At 35.9% G+C, this 19582-nt stretch overlaps 1 protein-coding gene across 1 annotated transcript in view; it reads left to right on the plus strand.

Moving 5' to 3' along the window:
- LOC150101624 (demethylase ALKBH6) overlaps window positions 1-19582 on the plus strand; it is a 68410-nt gene that overhangs the window by 48216 nt on the left and 612 nt on the right. Inside the window, exon 5 of the mRNA XM_090400497.1 lies at window positions 4045-4197. Coding sequence (XP_090256623.1) covers window positions 4045-4197 — 153 coding nt within the window. The remainder of the gene's footprint in view (window positions 1-4044; window positions 4198-19582) is intronic.

Consider the following 19582-nt stretch of genomic DNA (forward strand, 5'->3'; position numbering starts at 1 on the left):
TTTATAAGACAAATTGAATAGCGAAGGATCTGAAATGCACAAAGAAATCTCAAATGTTTTCAAATTCATATTTAATTCCATCTTCCTTTATGTATTATTCATTGTTCTGCTATGATCAAATAACTTGATATAAAGCTAATTTTGATAATAATACTGCATTTCCTATTTTATAGTCTCGTCTGTCAGTGCATGTGTTTCATTAGTTTGTTTTATAGCAAGGAAATTTCTTCCACATGTACACGAGACCAGCTAACTTGCCGTCATTTTAAAAACCTTTGTGCGTGTCACTATTTTCTTGATAGCATTGAAAATTTTGAAGTGATATACAAGACTTTTCTTTTTTTAACTGGTATTCCATCCTCCTGGTATGGATGCAAATTTAAGGAAGCCTGTGAAGTTTTGATCAGCCATCTTAATCTAAATAATTGTGGCATAAAAATCCAAAGAACTTGGATGGCACATTCAATTTGCATAACCTTATTTATCATCATCAAACTCCTGACATGTACCCTCAAGTGGTGTACAGGATATGATAATACTGCATAAAAAACTTACATCACCACTAATTTCCCCATCTACAATTTTCCTCCAAATCAATCCATTACCTGTCAAGACTCTAACATTATCAGATCTTATATTTCTGTCTTCTAAGGCACTTTTTACTGTATCAATCCACCTATATATATATATATATATTGGTCTTCTATGGGTCTTTTTCCTTGTCAACCGGGCAGAGAACACTTGTTTTGCTAATCCATATAAATTTATTCAGTTGATTTCCTACCATACCAGCTTTGTTGATCCCGTTATCAATTTCCAGATTTAATTTAGTGAATACCATCTTCACTAAAAATCATGCCTAAGTAGCTGAAATGTTTTACTTGTTCTGTAGGTTTTTCCATTCACGGTGCAGTTGATATTTTCACTGTTTCTGCCTATTTCCATTGTCTTTGTCTTGTTATTGCTTACCTTCACACCATATCTATTACAACAGTTATTTAGTTTAGTAAGGGACTCTTGCAGACTTGTAGTGGATTTATTTAGAAGCATAACATCATCCACATAAAGCAAAGAGCTGACATTAACATCTCCAATTTTGATATCTGGTTTAATACCACTTTCCTTCATAATGCAATCACATAGATAATGTACATCCTTGTCTGATACCAGATTTCACATTAAACCATCTTCCTCTGTACCTCCTTCATTTCTGACTGCTGACTTACAACTCAAAGAGTATTGCTTAATATAATGCCCCACTGACACCATACAACTGTAGTTTTTGAATAGCTTCTCTTGACACCTTGTCATATGCTTTTTCCAGATCTACAAAACTTAAATACAGATCTTTGTTATATTCCCATGATTTCTCAACTATTTGTTGTAAAGTGAAGATCTGATCCTGACAGCCTCTATTTGGCCTGAATCCAGCTTATTTTTCACCAAGCTTTTCTTTCACAATTCTTCTCAACTGTTTCTCAAGTATACTTGCATATATCTTACCAGGAACACTCAGTAGGGAAATACCTCTGTAATTCTCACATTGTTTTATTTCCCTTTTTATATATGGGTACTATGAGAGCTCTACTCCAATCATCGGGAATTCATCCTTCTCTCCATGCCTTCAGGACTATGCAGTGCAGCCACTGCAAGACTACCACCATACTTCAGCATTTTCAGTCTAATATCATCTACTCCTGCTGCCTTTCCACATTTCAGACTTTTGATGGCTTTTTCTACTTCCAGTATGGATATGTATTCCTGATTGCATATCTGGTTAGTGTTTTTTATCATTGCTGTCATCACTGCTAGTTTCAGTTAGCAATTTTTCAAAGTAATTACTCCATAGTTCAAGGATATTTTTTTCTCCTGTTTTCATGTCACCTTTATAATCTCTAATTTTACAGCACTCTTTCCTCCATTTCCAAGCTTCTTTGACAACCTCCAGAATATCTTGCGTCCTTCTTGATATTTATTTTCTATGTTCTTGCCAAAGTCCTCCCATTACTTTTGTTTAGCCAGTTTTACACAGTGTTTTGCTTTCTTACATTTGTCTGTATATTCTCTAAGAGCACAAGCTGACTTATTTGCCAGGAACTTTTGATATGATTTCTTCTTTTCCTTTGCTACCTGTTTAACTTCCTGTGTCCACCATGGAGTTCTGATTTTTCTAACCTCACCACATGCTTCTCTGGCTGAATCAATCAATGTTTTCTTCAGAGCTTGCCACAGAATCTCCAAGGTTTGATTTCTGTTCTCAAATTCTTTGTTTGTCTTGAATAATGTTTGTATATTTCAGTATACAGTTTACATCTGAGAGGTGCTCAACTTTTATTTGCTTTAAACTTTCTTACATATTCTTCTTTTCAATATGAAATTCAATTTTATCCTGCTCAAGTAAATGGTGATCATTTCCAATTTCAAATCCTCTGTAGATTCTAGCCTACAGAGAAAACGTCACTATCAACAATAACATAATCATTGAGACGTTCTTATTCCTTGCCTCCTCTCTCCATGTGAATTTGTGTACATTTTTATGTTGGAACATGCTGTTAGTAATAACCATTCCATGCCTAGCAGAAATCCAACAAGTATTTGCTTTTATTATTAGCTTCTCCAATTTTTCATGAAAAGTTCTCCCTTCTTGACCTATTTTCTTTTTTTGACTTTAAATTCAGACATTGTTATGGGCAAAAAAAAAAAAGAAAAAAAGTTATTGATGTAACTTTTTGTAAATATTTGTCCACATCGCTCTACTTGATATTGCCTGCCATTCAAGATTTGCCTCATATGTAATGTTGAATACTATAGCTACTCCTTCTTTTCCTCAGTTGTCATTGCCTGAATATAACATTTTGTATTTCTTGCTTAGAAAGATATCCAGGGGCAGCTCATGCATAGGAACTGCAGCACCCTCCAATTTTTCTCGATATATAAATATATTTATTAATTTATTTATCTTTGCTTGTAATATTTAATTTTATCATCAACAATCCTATACAATTCTCTTATTTTGTATAAAAAATAATAAAAATCCATCTTGTAGCACTTAGGAGGGTGAAGGGAACATGCAGCACTGTGTTTACCACAGTGTCATATTGCTAGTATTTGCTACACGCGCAAGCATATGCAAGTATGGTGAGATGCGAGCTATTAGCATAATGCGGCACTGTCCATTGCGCAGTTCCACTGTTGTTTATATGCAGTTTGTGCCAGTAGTAGTGTTTGTAGTGCTTATCGTGTTTACTCCATCTCTTTAAATATTTGGACATTACAATTAGACATAACATTTGTTAGTTTTTTTTAGAACATTATTGGCGTTATGATAATGGATTTTATTAAGTAATTTTGAATTATACCAAACTGTGGATTGGACATTATGTCAGAAGTCCTGGTCAGTTCTCCACCTTCTTTAAAGGCTATGTGGAGGTCTCCTCTCACTTATACAGCTTTGACCCTTAATCATCCCATTATATATCTGTGAGTGATTATGTGAGAGTATGTTGCTCTCTAGTTTAATGATTTGTAACCAAACAGTAACAGGACTCTAGCTTTGTGGAAAAGTTTTTTTTTTTTCCCACCAGAGATCGGGCCAGTAGTGTTAACGGTTGACCAAATTACTGTGACTTTATAGCATTAAAAAATATATAGATTGTAATGCAACTTGTTTCTATGTATATATATTTATATACTCCAGATTATGATCTTGATATGATGGTCAGGTAATTATTTCAGTTCATATTAAACTGAAGTGTTGTTATAACACGGTAGTTATTTCCATAATTTTAAAAAATGGATGCTAATCACTGTGTAACTAGTTATGATGGAATAATAAATTATTATTAGTATAACTGATGTATATATGCCAGATTTTGTATTTCAGGCAGTTTTTAGGATGGTGAATATTTTTAGTTGAGAAAATTATCTTTAATTGATTTGATTTGCAAATTAGTTCTCAAATTTATTTCCAAAAAAGATATTTTACTGTTTACATGTGTGTTTGCACCTTGGTTAAACTAAATTTTCTTTTTTGTGCTTGTGCAGCCTCATGAAGATGGTCCTTTATTCTATCCTACCATTACAACCATTAATTTAGGATCTCACACTGTCTTAAATTACTATCAAAAGAAGCAGGAATCAGAGAATGAAAGTTGTCAGAATGTTGATTGTGAAGAAACTTATGAAGAAGGAAAGGAGGTAAGTTATTTAGATGTGAAACGCATCTTCAAAAGATGGTTTAATAACTGAAATTTTTTAAACGAGGCCTGTTTGCTATTTGTATATTCTGGTTGATTCCCCATCAGTGGCGGCCGGTGAAATTTTAAGTGGGGGGGGGGGGGTGCTGCCTATACAAAATAAAAAAAAAAAATAATTTTTCCTAATTAGTAACCAATTTATTAATAAATTGGTTACTGATTAGGAAAAAAATAATAATTTTTTAAAAATTTTGTATAGCCAGCACCTCACTTAAAATTTCACTGGCCGCCACTGATTCCCAGTCATGTTGTCTCCTCTCTTGGAGGTTGACTACCATGATGTGACTCATGCTAGTCAATTGTGAAATGTCTTCATATATAAAATTTCATATAAAGAAGTCTTCTTTCTAGTTATAAAAAAAATTGTTTCCAAATCTAGCAAAGTATACTAATGTCTACCAATATTTCAGTTTTAGACTCATTGTCTATTAACTTATTTTAATGTTGCTAATCATTAAAATCAAGTAGTTCTTCCTCTCTCCTTAACTGTAACAATATTGAGCTTACATTGCATATGCAAGCATTATGAACAAGTGTGGTCACATTTCCTACAACCAAGGATTTTGGGGTGTGTGTGTGTGTGGGGGGGGTGCATGTTTCTGATTACTAGTTAATTGAACTTTAAAACCCATTTAACTGTACATATACAGTTAAATGAATTTTTAGATAGTTAAGGTATAAAACATTTTAATATAAACAATATATAATTACACATTTTTAATCAAAACAAAAAAAAAATGTACGCCAATGATTTTTAATTTTGAATATCGAGGATACCAGAAAACAGTGGCATACTTCAATTAGGAAAGCTTTTTTGTGTGAAGATTATATCAAGAGAACTGACCAAACGTCGTCAGAAACTGAATAGATGAAATAATTTCATCTATTCAGTTTTTCATATCACTAGCAGTAATCATCATGCCTCGTTGATATAATGAAACTAAGTTAGATTCCATGTAAATCGTGTTTTTCCCTTTCTCATTGTGGGCATGAAACTTTATATGGTACCAGTATATTTGGTTTAGCTTTTAATAAACTGTGTTATAAAGCTTCTATGTAAAAATCAAAATACAGGTTTCTTACAAAATAAATTGGTATTTTAAATGCAAATGTTTAGTGAAAAATAAGGTGTAGAAGGAAAAATATAGTGCATGATGAGAATGGAAGGCTTATTTAATTGAATTTCATCTTCATTGAAAGCTTCATATGTAGCTCTGAATACTTGCCCAAACTGTAGCTTCTCAGTTCTTATCACATTGGTCTATCATTATATGCTATTATATTACACTTAACAAGTTCATCTTTTTATTTTATTCATGTTTTACCTAAGTGTAAGCAAACAAACGTTAGTGTGAAATATCTTGACCAGCAAATATGCTAACCTGGTTAGCTGAATTGTTTATGTACCTAATCAACCAGCTATGGATTTGCAGATTGTCTTTAGGTGGTAGATGGATTTCATCATTCAGTGTGAGACTGCTGTCATGCTTATTTGGAGGCCCGAGGTGCTTTGTAAAAGTTCCATGTTTGGTCTGTAGAATAGGTTTTTTCAGTTTATGTAAAAAATATATAAGGTGAAAACAAATATGTTCAGTTTATTGAAATATCAGTACCAGGAGATAGCTGAATTGACGGAAAAAGAAACCGAAAAAATTGCAGAGTATTGCGAGTTGCAAATTGAAGTTGAACGGATTTGACAAAAGAAAACGAAAGGAAGTTGTTCCCATAATAATAGGTGCTTTAGGTGCCATCCCCAAAACACTGAAAAAACATCTAGAAGCACTTGACTTAGATGGATTAAAAACCAGGCAGTTGCAAAAGGCTGCTTTGTTCGGCACTTCATTCATATTCAGAAAGTATTATTTCCACAATTCATAGGTCCTTGGGTAGGGCTTGAATTGGTGAAATGTAGCCAGCCTTTTGCTTGGGGACTGAGGAAGCAAATCAAGCATGGACGAATATAATCGCCCTATATATATAGGGTGATTATAATTAAAGCCCATATTTTGAAAGGCTGTAACTTGGTAACTATTCAGCAGAATGATTTGATATTTAACGTGTAGCAATGGAATTTTATTTTGTGCAAAAACCAATGTTAATTCTAAAAATTGCCACTAGGGCAATACATTGCACTGTAATACATGTAAATTGGGGTGCTTAAGGGTCAAAGCTGTATAACTGAGAGGAGACCTCCACATAGCCTTTAAAGGAATGCAGAGAACCGACCAGGGCTTCTGACCTAATGTCCAATCCTCACCTTCTCGTGGTGCACCCTGTTGGGTATCTACTTGGATACTGAACGGACGAAGATGGGCTGGCAATTTGGGATTTAGCCGACCAAATTGTATTCTTATTGGTTAAACCAAAATATAGAATGATGGTACAACATGACAAAATTTCATGCCGGCTGGGGCGTCGCCCGGTTAAACAAGGCCCCCGTTGTTTTCGCCAGGGAACCAGGGCGAACAGCGAAAAGTCAGCTACTGGAACAAATCTGAAAACAAACCGCAACTCAACATCACCAGAGTTAAAGATCGGTACTATCAATGTAAGAAGCCTGAATGGCAAAGAAATGGAGCTAGCTGAGGAATTAGATAAGTACCAGATCGACATAATAGGGGTGACTGAAACAAAAAAGACCAAAACTGGTGAGATCTTTCTGAGCAATAAATACAAAATGTTATATTCAGGCAATGATAATCAAGGAAAAGAAGGAGTAGCCATAGTATTCAACACAAAATACGAGGCTAATCTTCTTGAATGGCAGTCAGTCTCAAGTAGAGTAATGTGGGCAAATATGAGAATGGGAAACTGGACAATGAGACTTATTTGTGCCTATGGTCCCACAGAAGGTTCTACTAAGGTAGAAGTGGAGGAATTTTTTGAGGCTTTAGAAAAAGCAACTGACACAATGAAAAAGGAAAAGTTGGTCCTTGTTGGGGATCTAAATAGGAAATGATTGTGAGACATACAAAAATATTTTCGGAAAATTTGGAGGAAAGAGCAAAGCTAATAATAATGGCAAATATCTGTTGGATTTCTGCTCAGGACATGGACTGGTTATTACTAACACCATGTTCCGACATAAAAATGTGCACAAATTCACATTGAGAGAAGAGGCTAGGAATAAGAAAAGTCTCATTGACTATGTTATTGTTGATAGTGATGTTTTCTCCCTGGTGCAGGACACCAGAGTGTACAGAGGATTTGAAATTGGAAGTGATCACTATTTAGTCTTGAGCAGGATAAAATTGAATTTCATATTGAAAAGAATAACATGTAAGAAAGTTTTAAAGCGAATAAAAGTTGAGCAGCTCTCAGATGTGAACTGTAGACTAAAATACAGAAATATTATTGAAAAGAAAATGAAAGAGTTTGAGAACAGGAATCAAACCTTGGAGATTCAGTGGCAAACTATGAAGGAAACATTGATTGATTCTGCCAGAGAGGCATGTGATGAGGTTGTGTGCAAGGATAAAAAAATCAGAACTCCCTGGTGGACACAGGAAGTTAAAGAGGCAGTGAAGGAAAAGAAGAAAGCATATCAAAAGTTCCTGGCAAATAAGTCAGCTTTTACTCTTACAGAATACAGAGACAAAAGTCATGGGAGGACTTTGGCAAGAATATAGAAAATAAATATCAAGAAGGTGGCAAAATATTCTGGAGGTTGTTGAAGAAGCTTAGGAATGGAGGAAAGAGTGCTGTAAAAGGAATTAGAGATGATAAAGGTGAAATGAAAACAGGAGAAAAAGATATCCTTGAAGTATGGAGTAATTACTTTGAAAAACTGCTAAATGAAACAAACAGTGATGACAGCACGGTCATAAAAAACACTGACCAGGCATGCAGTCAGGAATACATATCCATACTTGAAGTAGAAAAAGCCATCAAAGGCTTGAAATGTGGAAAGGCAGCAGGAGTAGATGATATTCGACCAGAAATGCTGAAGTATGGTGGTATAAGAGTCTTACAGTGGCTGCACTGCATAGTTCAGAAAGCCTGGACAGAGGGACGAATTCCCGATGATTGGAGTAGAGCTCTCATAGTACCCATATATAAAAAGGGAAATAAAACTGAATGTGAGAATTACAGAGGTATTTCCCTACTGAGTGTTCCTGGCAAGATCTATGCAAGTATACTTGAGAAATGGTTGAGAAGAATTGTGGAAGAAAAGCTTGGTGAAGAACAAGCTGGATTCAGGCCAAATAGAGGCTGTCAGGATCAGATCTTCACTTTACGACAAATAGTCGAGAAAGCATGGGAATATAACAAAGATCTGTATTTAAGTTTTGTCGATTTGGAAAAGGCATATGACAAGGTGCCAAGAGAGAAGCTATTCAATACGCTGCAGTTATATGGTGTCAATGGGGCATTATATCAAGCAATACTTAGTCTTTATTTGAGTTGTGAGTCAGCAGTTAGAATTGAAGGAAGTACTGGAAGATGGTTTAATGTTAAATCTGGTGTGAGACAAGGATGTACATTATCCCCTCTGTTATTCATTATCTATATGGATCACATTATGAAGGAATGTGGTATTAAACCTGATATCAAAATTGGAGATGTTAATGTCAGCTCTTTGCTTTATGCGGATGATGTTATACTTCTAAATAAATCCGCTACAAGTCTGCAAGATTCTCTGACTAAGCTACAAGTCTGCAAGATTCTCTGACTAAATTGAATAGCTGTTGTAATAGATATGGTATGAAGGTCAGCAATAAAAAGACAAAGACAATGAAAATAGGCAGAATCATTGAAAATGTCAACTGTGTTGTGAATGGAGAACCTGTGGAACAAGTAAAACATTTCAGCTACTTAGGCACAATTTTTACTGAAGATGGTAAACTAAATATAGAAATAGACAACAGAATCAGCAAAGCTGGTATCATGGGAAGTCAATTGAATAAATTCATATGGAATAAGAAAGAAATTAGTCGGAACACTAAATTAGCTGTATACAAGACTGTGTTCAAACCAATTTTAACTTATGGATCTGAGAGCTGGGTCAGAAGTAAAACACTTGACCAAAGACTAGAGACCGCAGATATGAGAGTCCTGAGAAAGATTAGAGGCGTGAACAGATGGCATCAATGGCAATATCATATTAAAAATGAGGATATTAGGAAAGAACTTGACATTATCAGCATCCAGGAATGCGTTAGCAGAGCTAATCTCAGGTGGTATGGTCACTTAAATAGAATGGGAGAGGAAAGATTAGCAAAACAAGTGTTCTCTGCCAGGTTGGCAGGAAAACGACCCAGAGGAAGACCAAGATATAGGTGGATTGATACGGTACAAAGTGGCTTAGACGATAGAAATATAAGATCTGATAATGTTGGAGTCTTGACAAGTAACAGACTGATTTGGAGGAAAATTGTAGATAGGAAGTTAGTAATGATGTAGTTTTTTCATGTAGTGCTGTCATATCCTGTACACCCCTTGAGGGTACATGGCAGGAATTTGATGATGATGATACATGTAAATTATGTATGATACTCCTTGTATGCAGTAACACACTGTGACCATATCATTTATGGAAATGATATGTCCCTAGCGATGTATGCTTCGAAAGAAGCTTTTATAAAAGCAGGTAGTTGCAGAAGGCAAAATATACTTGCAAAATTACTTGCAAAATATGCAAGCGAACAAATAAATTAAGTTACAAATGGATTGCTGACATTTGAAGGCAGTTTGGATCCTGCAGTACTCCAAAGTTGGAGGTACACCTGGTCGTCGACTTACGACCACAAAAAATAAAAATAAATAATAATAATAAATCCGGCAGTTGTGCATACGATAACTATATTGCACATACACTCAGTCGCTTTCGAGCATCTGTTGCGTGTGGTGTATTAATTAAAATTCTACTGAAATACTATCCATAAAATGTCTAGTAAAAGGAAATGCTTTCATCTACAGATACGCCAGCTAAGAAGTCGAGGAAAAGTATTAATTTAGAGTGTAAAATGAAAGTTATCCAGAAGTATGAAGCCGGAAAGAAAGTGAATACAATAGCACATGACTTGAAGTTGTCACATTCCACGGTATCGACCATACTTAAGGACAAAGAAAGAATTCGGGAAGCTGTGAAAGGTTCCGCACTTATGAAGTCTACAATTTTAACCAAACACTGACAGGGACCCATCCATGAAATGGAGAAATTGTTGTTTATGTGGATGGAAGATTTAATACAGAAAAATTCACCCATGAGCCTTTGCACAGTGCAAGCAAAGGCTAGAAGTCTGTTTCAGAGTTTAAAATCACGTGCCAGAGACGATTACGCAGAAGATTTTCAGGCTAGTACTGGATGGTTTAAGCGTTTTAAAAAAAAAAAATTTGCTTTGCATAATGTATGTATCACAGTAGAAGCAGGAAGTGAAGATGAAGCCCAAAAATTCGTTGATAGTTTAGACTATTTAATCAAAGAAGGTTATCTACTGGAACAAATATTTAACGTAGATGAAACCAGCTTGCAATGGAAACGCATGCTTAATCTTACGTACATACACCAAGAAGCAAAAAGGATGCTAGGATTCCAAGTTTTTAAGGATCGGTTGACTTTGTTGTTTGGTGGTAATGCCATGGGTTTTAAGCTGAAGCCTTTTCTCAGTTATTGTTCAGAAAACCCTTGTGCATTTAAGCACATCGACAAGCACACACTGCCTGTTTACTACCGTTCAAACCCTGAAGCTTGGATGACTCAAGCACTGTTCGAAGACTTGTCGTGAATATTGTGCAGAGAGAAGTATCCCCTTTCAAGATTTTATTGATTATGGACAATACCCCTGGCCACCCTCCTCATCTGGACGACCTTCAACATGATGTTAGAGTGGTTTTTATGCTACCTAACACAGCCGCTTTCATTCAACCCATGGATCAGAGTGCTATTTCAGCATTCAAGGCTCACTACCCTCAGAACGACAATCATACAAGCCATCGAAGCGATAGATTCTGATGCTGATTTATCTTTGCGAGACTTTTGGAAGCAGTACAACATTCTTCAGTGTATCAAGAATATTTCAACCGCATGGGAATGTGTAACAAAGAATTGTATGTCGGAAATTTGGAAAAAGTGTCTAAAATGTTATGCAAATACATTTGAAGGATTTGAAAAAGGAGAGGAACTGGAAGTGATTACAGAAAAAATAGTTAAACTTGCAAAAAATCTTAAATTAGAATGTGAAATAGAAGATGTATAGGAGGTTGCTAGATTGTGAAATAAAAGAACTTTTGAATGAAGAGTTGATTGAATTGGAAGCACAGAGAGTTTTCAGAAGAAAAAGCGAGAGAGGAAGAAGAGGAGCCAGAAAAGAAATTCATTGCAAAGAGTTTATCAGATTCTTTTTCGCAACTGAATTAAACGCTTGCCAGTTTCGAAGCAATGGACCCTAATGTCGAACGATTCACAAAAGTTGAACGTATTATTCAAGATGCTGTGCATTGTTATCATGAGATATATGAAGAAAAAAAGAAACAAACTGTCAAACAAAGCTCAGCATCTTCCTCATCAAGAGAACATGACCCTGATGATCCACAACCCAGCACAAGCAAAGATTAAAAATTGATTTTGTAAATTTCATTTGTATTAATTTTTACATTAATTTTAGATTGTATTTTTGTGTTTGGAGTGTAGTATGCACAGTATTATTTTTCACATTATGTACAATATAATTATAAATTTAAAAGATTATAAAAATAAATTATAAAGATGATAAAAAGATTAGAAAGGTTAAAGAATACTGTTAATAAATATATGGCCGACATATGACCTGTCAGCTAGAACAGAGGTCGGTCGTAAGTCGAAGACCAAGTGTACTGTGAAATCCAGAATGGCAAGTTGTGAATGGCTGAGGAGTCGCAATCAGAGAGGTTAAAGCTTAGGTTAGTCTTAAGGGTGGACTGGAGTGAGGACAATTTTTGTTGGCTCATCATAGGATCTCGATGTTTCCTGATTTATTTAATTGATGGAATCTTCATTGTCAGAGTTAGCAGAATTAAGAGTGTGATTAGATGGGATGGTGGCTCTAGTTCTTCCATGTGATGTCTCTCACATGCTCTTATTTTCAACAGATTTTTTTTCTGTCTGACCAAAATACAGCACATTGCAATTACATGGAGAGCAAACAGCTTGGATATTTTAAGCTGTCATGCTTTGCTTTTTGCTGTGAAAAGCAATGAATGGAGTTGGGTTAAATTTTATATTAATTGAGAATTTTGGCTAATTTTGTGCCCATTGTTTAATTTTTTATTTATTTTTTTTAATTGTTTAGTATTTGTTGTAACTTGTTAAATAGCCAAACCTTACTTGTTGTACTAGTTAAGTGATTACTTAATGTTTTCTCGAGCTTGTTTCTACCTTGCTATCTTTATCAATTCCAATTAACTTCTAAATAATTTGTGGCCACTACTATAATTGTTCACATGTGCAAAATTCGGTAGACAAAGAAATTGCTTCAGGCTAGTGCCAGATTTCTTTGTTGCCATTCTGGTATTAACTCCGTATCAGAATTTGGAAAAATTTAGTTGTTGAAGCTGTGCCATCCAAATTCTTAGACAAGATAAGCTTCTTTGCCAGGAAGTTAATTCTCAGAATGACACACTTATCGACAATCAAGCAATTAATATTTCCAATTACAAAACCTTGTATGTCTAAATTTTTTCCTTTACTGCAGTCGTAGCTATCCCCACCTATTGATTCGCTCAGGGTCTATTTTAATTTCCTTTCTCTCGATCTTTCATTAAATTCACATGGCTTGTTGCCTTCTATGGTTTGCCGTCTTCAGAACAAACTGGCGAATATGATCACGAATTGCCTTCTCCAATGTGGGCGAAGCTGCTCTGCCGGGATTGGTCCACGTGGTTCTGCATGCTGCTTCAGTCTGTGCTGACTTTTCCGCTGTACCGATGATTATGCTCGTACTGGATCACTATCTGGTTGCATAGCTGCCACTGGACATCGTTCTTCTCAACTGTGCTTGCGTACTCCTCCTCCGGGAATGACTGGAACAGGAATCCAATGGAGAAAAAAAGCAAAAAAGGCCTCTAGTTGGTGTCACCAAACTCTATATATCCTTCCTGAGCTGTTCTCCCTACTAAGTCATCTTTTCCTCCTGGTACCTAAATCTCTTGCACTCGGTACCGTTCTCTCCTTGCTGAGTTCTCTATGGGGACTTCCCGTGCGCAACTTAGTCTTTGAGTACATGACTGCCTCGGGTCATATTTATAAGCAGATTATCTCGTTGTATATGTCGATCTAACTTTCTCATGCTAACATATTTTTCACTAAATTTCAATCCTTGTCGGTTTTACCAGGACACATAACAGTATAATACATAGAAGAATTTACAATTAAAAGACTATTTCGTTTTTTCATTAACAATTTCACTTATACCTATATACAAGTATTCTTCTGGAAATTTTGTTACCTGTTAAATCTGAATGAAATATTTTTACAATAAATTAAACCTTTCATTCAAGATTCAACACCATGGAAGTGGTATTAATTCTTTTAGAAAATAGGTTATCCAAAAAAAGTTGTCACTCCTAACTACCATTGCATAAATTCTGGTTACTTCCTATTTAAAAACAGTATTTACAAACAGAACTTTGGCTTGGCCATGGGCAATCCAATATTTCCTATATTGGCAAACATACACTTCAAAGCCTTTGAGGAAAAAGCAGTCAGTTCCTTCTCATTGAAACTAAAATTATCAAAACAGATATATATATATATATATATATATATATATATATGTATGATTTCTTAATTTTGAGCCATGGTCTGGATTCTGTAAAAGAGTTCCTGACATCTTGACAATCAACACCCAATAATACAACAAACCTTGGACAGTTCTCTCCCATTCCTGGATGTCAAACTTGCACAAGTCAGAAAAACTGAAGATCTCTTTTGAGAATTCACGTATACTAACAGATGCCTTCACGTGCAGTCTCATCATTGTCCATCTCAAACGTTTCTTCTAACAACTTTTGCAGACTATTAATAAGCTCCTGTTTTAAACCACCTGCTCGCTGTATTTGAAGATGTAAAAGGTTTATATCTTTTCAGTGTGTTGGCTCTGTTTCACTTAAGTTAGCCAAAATTGTCAAAGTATAAAATCTGCACTTTTCTGGCCAAATTCCATTCTTTGCTTGGTACAGCAAAACCTCAACACAACAACTTAAAATATATAAACTTTTACTTTTGTGTAACTGCAATGATGGAAAAATCTGTTGAGCATGTGAGAGACATCACATATGGCAGAACTAGAGCCACCATTCCAGTTATGTTCTTAATTCTGCTACTGATGAAGATTCTATTGCTCATCAATGATCTGAAATAAATCAAACATTTTTAGATCCTATGATGAACTTGGGAGAAGAACTAACCAAAGCTATAACTTCTCTGATTGTTACTCCCCAGCCATCCAACTTTTGCATATGCAAGGTCAACCAACATGATCATGCTTGATAATACTGTGGAATCCAAAATGTCTTTAAATGCCAGCAATCAGTTGTTGTCCCTTGCATATGCATGGGACAACAACTGGTGCATCAAGTGTGTGCATGCATGGGACTCATGCATGCACACACTTGATGCAAATGATTTATTTGTTTTCATGTTAAGCCAAGTAAATCATTTGCATCAAGTGTGTGCATGCACTGCTTGGAAAGAAGTCAACAGATGCCATAGTGTGAGAACAAACGGTCATGGCACCCACCATAATGAGATGTAGAACCTCCTTTCACTATGATGACTTGCAGCAATCCTGAGGGGCATACTTTCCACAAGCATAGGATAGCGATAAGTCAGAATTTTGGACCATTCTTCCTGTATGCACATAAGAGGTCCTCGGCTGTTGTGGAGTGTACATTCCTTGACCTCATCCGATGCTTCAGTTCATCCCACAGATGTTCAATAGGGTTGAGATCAAGGCTCTGAAAGCCAGTCAAGTGTGCCGATGATCATGTCCACAAACCATGGTTACAGTAGCAGTCTTACTGCAAGAGATTATGGTCAGTTCCATAGAAACACAAAGTAGGAAGGATTACATTGTCCAGAATGTTCATGGCACAACCGAGGTCTGAGGCCAAACCAGGAAAAACAGGACCATTCCATCGCACTGCCACCTCCAAATTTCTTAGTTGGGATTATGCATTCTGGTAAGAGACGTATGTCTGGCATCTGCTCGGTAAAGGATGTAGCATGAATTGTTGCTCTATGACAACTTTCTAAGCTTCCAAGTCCACTATACATGCTTTTTGCACCACTGAAGATGATGCTGCATGTTGGTTCAGGTAATGTGGGACTTGCATATTTGTGGTCCTACCATGGGAACTCATGTTGTCAGCCTTAGTTGCATCCAACTCGTTGAATGTAGAACTCTTCATCCAACGAGTTGGCCAATGAATGGTGATTTTTACATATTATTCTTCGTTACACCCCCCTACTGTAACATTTGATGGGTGGTGTAGTGGTTTGTGCAATGTGGCTAGCACTTACATTTGACTCTCTGCTCTTCCATCTCAGTATGGTATCAGTAATTGTTGACCTGGGATGGTCCAATTTGTGAAGAATTTGCCAAATAGGATGTCATGTTTCAGGCATTATCTATCATAATGCCTCTTTCAAACTCTGTCAGTTCCCTTCTCACAGCTGTTTTACTTTTGCAATGATTTGGGAGCATCGTAGTCCTCCAGTTTATACCAGCTACAAACATGTGACTTGTTCCATGGTTCAATGTGCCTTGCCCATAAGGTGCCCATCGACTTCTTTCCAAGCTATGTGACTGCACATGTACACGTACATACATTATAAACATGCCCGCTTATATTTCACATCAGGATTTTTTTTTAATGGTAATCCTATATATGAGATTGTGGGAAACAAACTTAATGTTGAATTTGAAGACTGCACATTGCTATTCTGAAAGAAAACAGCAGTATAAGGAACCAAGAAAAATTGCTCCAAGTTAGACTTCACAGTCCAACTTGCAGCAAATTTGTAGGAAGAAGATTATTGATGTCACCTCTGAAACTACCCTCAAGAAGATTATTGATGTCACCTTTGAAACTACCCTAAAAAGTAGTTTGAAAAGAGTGGAGTGAATTGGTAAGATGACTCATTAATTAATCTAATTTTCAATATGCCTTGGGAAAGTAACATATGCAATGTTTATGCCAAGAAAGATTGGAAGGGCAGAATTATGCCAAGAAAAATCTTCTCCAGATTTGGGTTTTCTTATTATGGGATACATAGGTTGACCCTATGTATAATGCACAGTTCATGCATCATCAATCATCATCATCAAATTCCTGCCATGTACCCTCAAGGGGTGTACAGGATATGACAGTACTACATGAAAAATTTACATCATTACTAACTTCCTATCTACAATTTTCCTCCAAATAAGTCTGTTACTTGTCACGACTCCAACATTATCAGATCTTATATTTCTATCGTCTAAGCCACTTTGTACCGTATCAATCCACCTATATCTTGGTCTTCCTCTGGGTCGTTTTCCTGCCAACCTGGCAGAGAACACTTGTTTTGCTAATCTTTCCTCTCCCATTCTATTTAAGTGACCATACCACCTGAGATTAGCTCGGCTAACGCATTCCTGGATGCTGACAATGTCAAGTTCTTTCCTAATATCCTCATTTTTAATATGATATTGCCATTGATGCCATCTGTTCATGCCCCTAATCTTTCTCAGGACTCTCATATCTGCGGTTTCTAGTCTTTGGTCAAGTGTTTTACTTCTGACCCAGCTCTCAGATCCACAAGTTAAAACTGGTTTGAACACTGTCTTGTATATAGCTAATTTAGTGTTCCGACTAATTTCTCTCTTATTCCATATGAATTTATTCAATTGACTTCCCACCATACCTCCTATACATAGAAATAGACAACAGAATCAGCTTTGCTGATTCTGTTGTCTATTTCTATATTTAATTTACCATCTTCAGTAAAAATTGTGCCTAAGTAGCTGAAATGTTTTACTTGTTCCACAGGTTCTCCATTCACAACACAGTTGACATTTTCAATGATTCTGCCTATTTTCATTGTCTTTGTGTATTTTTATTGCTGACCTTCATACCATATCTATTACAACAGCTATTCATCAGCTATTCTCTCCATGTGAATTTGTGCAAATTTTTATGTTGGAACATGGTGTTAGTAATAACCAGTCCATGTCCTGAGCAGAAATCCAACAGATATTTGCCATTATTATTAGCTTTGCTCTTTTCTCCAAATTTTCCCAAAATATTTTTGTATGTCTCACAATCATTTCCTACTCTGCTATTTAGATCTCCAACAAGGACCAACTTTTCCTTTTTCATTGTGTCAGTTGCTTTTTCTAGAGCGTCAAAAAATTCCTCCACTTCTACCTTAGTAGAACCTTCTGTGGGACCATAGGCACAAATAAGTCTCATTGTCCAGTTCCCCATTCTGATATTTGCCCACATTATTCTACTTGAGACTGACTGCCATTCAAGAAGATTAGCCTCGTATTTTGTGTTGAATACTATGGCTACTCCTTCTTTTCCTTGATTGTCATTGCCTGAATATAACATTTTGTATTTATTGCTCAGAAAGATTTCACCAGTTTTGGTCTTTTTTGTTTCAGTCACCCCTATTATATCGATCTGGTACTTATCTAATTCCTCAGCTAGCTCCATTTCTTTGCCATTCAGGCTTCTTATGTTGATAGTACCGATCTTTAACTCTGGTGATGTTTAGTTGGGGTTTGTTTTCAGATTTGTTCCAGTAGCTGACTTTTCTCTGTTCGCCCTGGTTCCCTGGCGAAAACAACGGGGGGGGGGGGCCTTGTTTGATCGGGCGACGCCCCAGCCGGCATGAAATTTTTCATGTTGTACCATCATTTTTTATTTTGGTTTAACCAATAAGAATACAATTTGGTTGGCTAAATTCCAAATTGTCAGCCCATCCTCGTTCATTCAGTATCAAAGTAGATACCCAGCAGGGTGCACCACGAGAAGGTGAGGATTGGACATTAGGTCAGAAGCCCTGGTCGGTTCTCCACATTCCTTTAAAGGCTATGTGGAGGTCTCCTCTCAGTTATACAGCTTTGACCTGCTTCCTTCTGAAAGTATGTAAAATATCATGTCTTATGATGTGTTAGTGAGAGCTCAGCCTTTGTCTTTGAGCTATCATCAGTGAGAACTAGACTTTGTGGTGAAATTGAACAATATTACTGGTTGAGAAGGAAACATGCTGTGCATTAATAGGGTACATAAAACATCCCAATGCAGATTAAATTGCATGTGATAAATTATATTCTTAGTGTTATCCATTACCCAAGTGTGAGTAAACCAAAGTTTCCATGTGATGTAACTTTGACTATGCTATTTGTATGTGAAGGCAGGTGGCTTTATCAAATTGCTCTGGTATCCCATAATGTATAGTGCACTCTTTCTGATGAGGAAGAATTTCGTCAACAGTGATTTAATTTTAAAACCAGGCAAAAAACCTGCTACAACTATCTCGTCTTGAGTAGTGTAATACTTTGATAACACCATTTTCCTACTTGTGTGTGGAAATGTCTTCTATTATTGATTTGGTTCTTAGTACAGTTGAGTTCATATTTATGAACATTGCATAAGTTGTTCCAATTCATTTTATAAGTGCAGAACCTTGCGTTTACCAACATTACATTGCTTGAAGTTTACTGACATTTTATGATGCACAACAGAAAGTGTTTCTCTGGTAATCCCTTTCTATACTGCATTGGACATTCTTGAGTTGCTGAATGTATTCCACATGATAAGTGTGCATGCAGGTTAAGTTTTTTTTTTTATAAACTTTTATTGCAAACATTGTTTTGAGAGTATTAATTATGTAACCAAAAGACATGTTTAATTCTAATTAATCAGATTATTTTGGAATTAATTTTATTTTTATTAATTTCAGAAATGTGTTAATTATGAAAGAATAAATTCAACTTGCAAATACTTCCATGAACATAAGTTGGAGTGTGTGTTTATCCCAATGCTGAGATCTCAACATTGAGAGATAATGAGATAATGCACGACTGTATACATTTCTAAAAGAAAGTGTGCTATGCATTATTGGGAAAGAAGGTTAATTTGATGGCAAGTCATCTGCCTTCATATATAAGCAGCCTACTTGTGAATACTTCATGTACAAATGTTGGTTTGCTTATGTTTCAATAAAGGATAAAGACAAGAATATAACTTCTTGTAAAGTATAATTATTTAGTTTTTGTGTAAACACTTGATGCAAAGTGGAATGAAAAAACATTCCTTGATGTATCCATGTACAGCCTAATTGAAGTTTTTGAAGA

This window comes from Typopeltis vanoorti, chromosome 11, assembly GCF_054136105.1.
Source record: "Typopeltis vanoorti isolate ZY-2024b chromosome 11, IOZ_Tvanoo_1.0, whole genome shotgun sequence".
Classification (NCBI taxonomy): Eukaryota; Metazoa; Arthropoda; class Arachnida; order Uropygi; family Thelyphonidae; genus Typopeltis; species Typopeltis vanoorti.